General features: G+C 44.4%; 1 protein-coding gene across 2 annotated transcripts; it reads left to right on the forward strand.

Annotated features, from left to right (window-relative positions):
- Positions 1 to 3937: 3937 nt before the first annotated feature.
- Positions 3938 to 8624, forward strand: LOC119366417 (fructan 6-exohydrolase-like). 2 transcript variants are annotated; one of them, XR_005176040.1, is made up of 6 exons: positions 3938 to 4156; positions 4330 to 4338; positions 6482 to 7383; positions 7462 to 7867; positions 7971 to 8067; positions 8155 to 8189. XR_005176040.1 is itself a non-coding variant. In XM_037632152.1 (6 exons), exons 1-6 carry the CDS (start codon positions 3988 to 3990, stop codon positions 8347 to 8349), a joined length of 1773 nt encoding a protein of 590 aa, XP_037488049.1. In that variant the 5' UTR covers positions 3938 to 3987; the 3' UTR covers positions 8350 to 8624. The 2 variants fall into 2 exon arrangements, 1 of the variants encoding a protein (XP_037488049.1); XM_037632152.1 differs by having other exon boundaries at positions 7462 to 7862; positions 8155 to 8624.
- The last annotated feature ends 202 nt before the right edge of the window (positions 8625 to 8826 follow it).

An 8826-nucleotide genomic window follows, 5' to 3' on the forward strand; every position in this document is an offset into this window, starting at 1 on the left:
CAGTGCTCACTAGATATAACGAGTTGTTGTCGAATGGTGCAACCAAGTTTGTTGTCTTTATTTAATATTCTAGCTATTGTCCCTGCAAAAATATATATTATTCTAGCTATTGATAGTTTTTCCCACAGACTATGGAATAGGTCATACTATGCACCATCTCCTAATTCCACAAATAAATTTTCATACACCAAAAAACAGAAGAGTCATTATTTGTTAATTTTCCGCAGCCATACGACAACAATTTGACGCAGTAGTTTAATTTTATGTACAATATATTTTCAATAATATAGTGGTAATTAATATCCATTTTTTATTTTGTCAATATACATATATACTCCCATTAATGTTGCTTCTAACTCCTAAGGGCATGTACAATGGTTGATAAAACAGTCTTATCTTAAGTCTTGCATGTAATTTAGAGATGACAAAAAAGTATGTCTACAATGGGTTATATCTTAACCTTATCTTCAATAGCTAGTCATTCCTTAAAACATAGTGAGACAAATTGTGCTAAGAGATCATCTCTTGTCTTATCTTAAATAAGAGAAGACAAACATTTTCTTGTGAGTTCTCTCTCCTCCACCTCATCATAATCCTATATGGCACTCCTAAGATAGCACCATTGTACATGCCCTAATCGCACGCACACACTCACACGTCACATCGCTCACCTAGACAATGCGCGATTCGCGCGTAAACATCAGTGATCACTACGTATATACGTTGAGTGTCATCGATAAGTCTGTTGCAACCCCGCAAAAAAAGAAGATAAGTCTGTTGCAACGAGAGATTCGTGCATATCCAAAGGAGCCAATCAACATAGGACGATGTGAACAGTAGCAAACTACTTTCACTATTGGAGCTAACTGTAGTAGTAGGAGTGCTTGATTTGTAGCGTTTTTTGGAATCGGATACACGGATGTTGCATGGCTTTTGCTTTTGCCGCGCGCTGGCTCTCGTGCTTTCACGTACTCATGCATACGTGCTCGCTCGGGCACTTGCACCGCACTATAAGGGTACGTTGTCAAGCAAACTCCAGCCGCTGGCTGCAGCGTTCACGTCACCGTCCCCAGCTACCCCGCCTCCAGCTTGACTTGGACACCGGCCAGTTTGTCCCGTTAATTGCTGGGCATGCACAGTCGCCGTCATGCACAGTCGCCGTTATTGGACCAACAGATCATCACAATGTGATATTATGATTAGTTTGCATGTTTAAACTACCTTCATTTTTATGGTGTAAATATCATGTTTGCCTAGTCCAATGGTCTAACTGATTTTTTGATGATTTGGCATAACACTATGAATCAGCTTTTTGATTTTTAGTGATGTTTCATACCTGGAGTTTTATGTGTATTGAATCATTGAGGATCCTCAGCTCATACACTTTACAAATAATATGATCGGGGTCGAAAATTGTTGATTGTGGTGTATAGGAATATAGATATGATCATGTGGTAAGACTTCGGTTTTTTTTTGTGGGAAGTAAGACTAAGGTTTTAACTACCAATATTTTGAGGATCTTCGGCTCGTACACTTTCTTACTGTTTGGGTGTATTTCTCTTGACTACCTCTGCATCACTAAAATTGTCCTCCAGGTTATTGTTACTGACACACATCACATGATCAAACTTTAGTGATAAAAAAAGCCAGTGCACCATAGTACCAGGTATTTGTTCCTGCAGTGAGTCCTTGAAGGTAGTGGAAAACTGAATTTCTGAATACCATTGGTATGCATTAATGTATTTTAAAACAGAACAGACTGCACTACCGATTAAATTTATGAGAAGTATGATGTTTACCTAAAAGGTGGTCAGCAAGTCGTACTTCTTTCCACCTTATCTCGAACATCTGCAACTTCTCCAGGTACATGATAATACATTACATCTGAATATGCATGCCATGGTTAATAGTTCTCAACATAAGCCAAATTTCCATATATCTAGCTAATTGTTTCATAAACAAAGAATTGGACCAGATATGTACGTGAGTTGTTACCTTGTGATATTTTCTACAATTATTGGTCCTTTAACATTCTGAAGTTCCCATCAACATAATGCCCATACTTCATGAGTTTATTGATATTTTTCTTGTCTTGAGTCTAGGAAACTGCAAGTTGATCCTATTTGAAAATTTTCATTCGGATGCAAATTAAAAATTCATTCAGATGCAAATTAAGAAGTCCACAACAGTGTTGTGCCTTCGTCGATCCATGCAAAATCATAATAGACCATTAAGTCAACAATGAATGTACACATAAATTCCATGCAGAAACAGATAACGATCCAAATAACATTTAAACTCCTGGAGTGTGTTTTCCGCTCATCAATCCAGCATAGATAGCTAGGCTTCGACTAATTATTAATAGACATGCCTCCAAGGCCAGCTTGTGCACGCCCACGACCGAGGCCGATGTGGGTGCTGCACATCGGGAGGAGAGGCCTGCGTACGTCAAATCTAGGAGAGGACGCTCAGAATTATGTTATTTAAAAGAAATATTTTCTTTTTTAAGGAAATATAGAGAGACCCCAAGCCAGGAAGACTCATGTACGTTTAGTAGAAAAAAGTATCCTTTTTCTAGGAAACGTTGAGAGATCCAAGGGAGGTTGACTCTTGTACGTTGTAGAAATGAACAGTAAGTCTTACCGATCCGATGGCTACAAATACATTATATATTAATTAAACGGTCAAAATTCATTAATTGTAAGGATTAACGTGATGCCTCGTATGGTGTCTCCAGTTAGTAAATATAAGAAAGTTTGATTATGTTGTACATTTTCAATATATCTATTTTCTTATTTTGTCAACATACATATATACTCCCATCAATGTTCTTTCCAACTCCTAATCACAGGCACGCACTCACATGTCACATCTCTCACTACACCAAGCGTGAGTTGCACGTAAACATCAGTTTTTTTTTTTTTGAGAATCACGGGGGCAGGAGTCCCTCCGTCTGAATATATTGCTCAAAGTGGCCATAATGCCAGGAGAGTGATCCTTACGTTTACGTAGATACCTCGAGCTGTCATCGACAAGTCAAGGAGAGATTCGTGCATATGCAAAGGAGCCAAACAACATAGGACTGGAACGACGTGCACAGTAGCAAACTACTTTCACTATTGGAGCTAACTGTAGCTAGTGCAATAGTAGTAGAGGGAGTGTTTGATTTGATTAGTTCACGTGACCATATTTGGAATCGGATACGGACGTTGCATGGCTTTTGCTTTTGCCGCGCGCGGTGGCTCTCGTGCTTTCACGTACTCATGCATACGTGCTCGTTCGGGCACTTGCACCGGACGTTGTCAAGCAAACTCCAGCCGCTGGCTGCACCCTTCACGTCACCGTCCCCAGCTACCCCGCCTTAATTGCTGGGCATAGACAGTCGCGGTCATGCACGTCCGCCAGGCGTCGGCGAAGCTATCCACCACCGAGCACCGATCGATGTGGATTAGTTTGTTCGTATAAGACGTGTTAACACCTAAGTGCCTGAGAAATAGCAAAACCGTAGTGTATAGTCATTTTTCCATTGGATAATCGTATGTCGTGGGTAGTTTGGCCCATGGTTCTAGTGGGGTTCAATTCAAGTACTAGGTGCCTGTGCGCCAGCAACGCCAAACGGTGCAGCCAGCGGCTGGATTCAATACTAGGTGCGCCCGTCTCGCAGGTTGCTGCTCTCTGCTGAGAATTCTTAGAAGTTTCTTGTGCCTGCGCACTGCTGAGGATCATACATTGTCAGGGTCAGCCATGCAGTTATGATAACAGGAAATGAGCCCACAGTGCATGCGACCGGAGAGACGATCAGGATTCAGGACTGCTGCACCTGCTGCCTCTCATAAAAGAAAATTCTTCCCCAGAATGTGCCCATGCTCGTGCCACCTCAGCCAGACTTACTATAAATTCCGCGACTCCAAGGGGGAGAGCAGAGGCAGATCAACCACCAGACTCCCAGGGGCAGAGCCGCTCTCATCCTCCCCAGCGTGGGTGGCCATGGCCAGACTCCCTGTCGCCGCGTGCATCGTCGCCCTTCACCTTTGCCTTCTCCTCTTGCCGTCTTCCTCACTCCGTCGGCTTTCCGAAGCAGAGAGCTCGCTAGTCCAGCATGGCGGGGGCAGCAGGCCAGCCTACCACTTCCTGCCCGCCAAGAACTGGCAGAATGGTACGTACGTACGTAGGAACTCCATCTAGCTAATCTGATCGCCTTTGATGAATGAATTTAGCTAGCTGATTAGCCTGATCCCTTCGTGTCTACTGTACATGTCCGACCAAATTGCTGCTTTGGATGATGGATGGATCATGAATGGTGACTTCCGCATGCATGGTGCTGAGCAGACCCGAATGGTACGTACGTACACGCTATTCTACGTCTTCTATATGATTGCTTTGCTTGTTTGCTCCATCGAGCAGTGTGCATGCTTGCTTGTTTGCTAGAGCACGTGCGAATGAGACATCACATACTGGACCCGGCCGTGTGGTTAGACTGCAGTTTCCTCCTTTATTCTTTCTCTTTAGATTCCCGTCTTCGACCGGTCAGTAAGAACGTTGCCATCATGGCACACTTAACAGGCGGTACCGCGGTAGAGAAAGGAAGGAAGACATCTATGATTACGATAGAGCCGCTTTCTGTCAATTGTTCCTGTTCTTGCACTGTGCGTGTGCCTCTATATATTGGACGTCAGTTTCTGGTGCCACGCGAGAGCGTGTACAATGGAAGATACCAAATTTGACTCTCCAAATCCTCATTTGCAGAGCCTTGCCAAAAGACCCCCTCTCCATTTTTACGATCATTACAACCACCCCAATTTTCTCACTCTCCAGATTCCACCAATCATTATGCTACTAGTTTTCCATAACTAATAAACGTGTTTGATAATTATATTTTCTAACAGATATATTAGCAACAACCATATGACAACAATTTGTTGTAATACCTAAATGATGTAAATATTTTCAAAATTTTAATTAATGAAATCCATTTTTGAATTGGACAATATATTACCATTAATGTTGTCCCAAATTCTACACACACAGCACGTGCACACATAACACAAGACATGCGTGCATGCCTAAACGCGCTCACACATCTCTGCCACACACATGTGTGAATTGCATGTTAATATCACTGATCTGATCACTAGCTAAAGGGCCGTTTGGACACAGAAAAATTATCAAACCTATTTTCCTAATCATGCTTTTTTCGGGAATGTCCCCTAATCACATTTAAATGTCAGGATTAGAAAAAGCATGCTATTTCCTAAAATTCCCTAGTCAAAACTTCTATACCATACAAACATTTCTTACATTTTTTTCCGGGGAACAGTAATACTCTCTAACTGTTGTATTCACAACAGCCATATGACCAAACAAATATGTACTCATTTAATTATGTATACATTTTTTCAGTAATTTAGTAACAACCATTTTTTTAAAATTTTGTCTTAAATTTCTAAGCGCACGCACACAAGAGAACCACGCCTCTATCCCTGGACCATGCACGTTAACATCAGTAGTACGAGTGATCGATCACTAGAGACCTTGAGTTGTCGTCGATCTATCTGTTACAAGGAGAGATTCGTGCATATGCAAAGAAGGCAGCCTGTGCTTGATTTTGATTAGTTCACGTGGCTTTATATGGAATCCGATGAGGACGCGGCACACTCTCGTTCTTTCACGTACGCATATACGTGCTCGTGCGGGCATTCACGCGGCACCACACGATACGACACACCAGGACCATCCACGGTCTATTCTTCAATCATCCACTGTCCATTCTTCAACATGGCGTGCCTCCCCTAAAAAAACATGGTTACGCTGATCCATTCGAACGGCGAAATAACTCCCGCACCAGTTTCTTCAGTGGCTCAACACCTTGTCGCTCAAGCTTGTACGTGTAAGCCAATGAAAATAAATATAAATGATCCCGTTAGGTCAGCAGGAAGCTTGTTTTCAAAACAAGTCCAATTCCTAGCCTTCCATATATATATATATATATATATATATATATATATATATATATATATATATATATATATATATATATATATATATATATATATATATATATATTGAGCAAAAGAGGTTTCCCCCATATTTCAATAAGAAAACTGTTTAAGAGTTGACACCACCCATAAGCAGGACCTAAACTAGTGAGACAACAGGCCCTCGTTTTTCATATGATCCACCAGAGCTACCGAATAAACTTTTACTTCCACCCATGGATGTGGTGAAGCGAAGTTCCAAGTTGACCAATGTTTAGGAGGTTTGGGCAAACCGAAAATATATTCCAGCATGTGTCCTTAATACAACATACAACAATGCTACACCTACGTTAACCTTATGTTATGGACGACACATGGTCTCATGCAGTTAGAGAAGTCTGGCTTAGGTGCTCGGAAAATTGCCCCCGCAGTTTTCTTACCGTACCAGCATGACATTTACGGAGTGGAAATTAACTAACGGTTATCTGCGTTGCATGGACTTACAGGGCCGATGTACCACAACGGCGTGTACCACCTCTTCTATCAGTACAACCCGCTGGGCGCGACGTGGGGCTCCGGCAACCTCTCATGGGGTCACTCCGTCTCCCGAGACCTTGTCAACTGGGCTGCCCTCAACACCGCGCTGGACCCCACCGCCCCCTTTGACAATAATGGTTGCTGGTCAGGCTCCGCCACAATCCTCCCTGGCGGCATCCCGGCCTTGATGTACACCGGCCGCATCGACGCCGGCAAGGAGGCGCAGGTGCAGAACGTCGCCTTCCCCAAGAACCTTGCCGACCCGCTTCTCCGCGAGTGGGTCAAGCCCGCATACAACCCTGTGATATCACTCCCAGCCGACGTCCCCGGAGACAGGTTCCGTGACCCAACCACGGCATGGGTGGGCCGCGACAGCTTGTGGCGTATCGCCGTTGCGGCCAAGGTCGGCGGCCCTAGTGGCATTGCCTCCACGCTCATCTACCGGAGTAAGGACTTTCGACACTGGAAGCGGAACACCTTGCCATTGTACACATCGCGTGCTGCCGGCATGGTCGAGTGCCCGGACCTATTCCCGGTGGCGGAGCCTGGCGTGGAGGAGGGGCGCCTCGGCTACACGCCTGGAATGGCGAGTGGTGTTGTGAGGCATGTGCTGAAGCTGAGCGTGATGAACACGACCGAGGACTACTACATGGTTGGGAGTTACGATGATGCGGCCGACACCTTCGTGCCCGAGCTGGACAACGAGCGCAGCCTCGACGACTGCCGCACCTGGCGCCGCTTTGACTACGGCCATGTGTATGCGTCAAAGTCATTCTTTGACGTGCGCAAGAACAGACGTGTGCTATGGGCATGGGCCACTGAGTCGGACAACATGGACGACGACATCGCCAAGGGCTGGTCCGGCGTTCAGGTGCGCATCCTCTGGTCAATTTCTGATCAACTAACTGATCATCCTCATTATATTATTTGCTATGATGTCTGCATGTAGACGGTTCCGAGGAAGGTGTGGTTGGACGGAGACGGTAAACAGCTACGGCAGTGGCCCATCGAGGAGATCGAGACGTTGAGGAGTAAACAAGTCGTCGGCTTGCTTGGAGCGCAGGTGAATGCCGGTGGCGTGAACAAGATCTTTGGCGCGGGTGCGCAGGTTGATGTAGAGGCCATCTTTGAGATCCCATCCCTAGAAGACGCTGAGACTTTGGAGCCCAACTGGCAGCTGGACCCGCAGAAGCTATGCGAGGAGAAGAGTGCGTCCGTGTCGGGTGGGGTCGGCCCGTTCGGGCTACTCGTCATGGCATCCGGCGACCTGCAGGAGCACACCGCTGTCTTCTTTAGAGTGTTTAGACACAACCAGAACTATAAAGTTCTCATGTGCACCGACCTCACACGGTAAGGTCAGAACACAAGTCCCTTAACTTAGATGGAATTTTCTGCTGTTGCAAACTAATATTTTTCTGGTTTTAACTTCTGTAACTCCTATTGCAACAAAATGAGTAGATCGAATGGGAGGGACAAGGTCTACAAGCCGCCGTATGGAGGGTTTGTGGACATAGACATCGAGCAACACCGGAAGAGCATATCTCTTAGAACTTTGGTAATCAAAATTCTTCATCGATCATTTCATTCCTTAGATGCATTTAGTGAATATCTTGTGATGTTGTTCCCTTCTCTCAACAAATAGATTGACCATTCGGTGGTGGAGAGCTTTGGAGGAGGGGGGCGGACGTGCATCACGGCCCGGGTGTACCCTGAGCATGCGGAGAACAACAATAGCCATGTGTTCGTGTTCAATAATGGGACCGGCGTCGTGAAGGTGTCTAGGCTCGAGGCATGGAGGATGGCAAGGGCTACCGTAAATGTTGTGCATGGCAGGTGATTCCCTTAAGTGTAAAGTTAAAACCGACTCAGTCCGAAGAGAAACTACGCGCCAGTTTATTATGTAGAAGTGAGGCCCGAATGATGATCGACTAGACCACCACCTCATGGTGCGAGGCTGTAAGACCCATGGCATTCTCCCTGAAAAGTAATGGGTTATTGTAGCATTTTCGATGTGAAAATAATCAGTGTCAAACAGTTGGGGAACTTCCATTGCCACAAGTTATATATATGTCACTTATATAACCTTTCATGCACTTTAAACATCTACTTTACTAGGACCAGAAACAACAATGAGTTTGTGTTGATGTAACTTTTACTTTTAATATAAATAAAAGAAAATAAATTGTGATTGGCTGTTTGAAGTAATAAATATAAAGCTGATTGGAAAAATAGTGCGAGACAATAATAATATAGGACTATTGTAAATAAAAAGTGAGTGATACTCAATTAGTGTAAATGTTCTGGACAGTTGGCT

This window comes from Triticum dicoccoides, chromosome 2B (genome assembly GCF_002162155.2).
Source record: "Triticum dicoccoides isolate Atlit2015 ecotype Zavitan chromosome 2B, WEW_v2.0, whole genome shotgun sequence".
Classification (NCBI taxonomy): Eukaryota; Viridiplantae; Streptophyta; class Magnoliopsida; order Poales; family Poaceae; genus Triticum; species Triticum dicoccoides.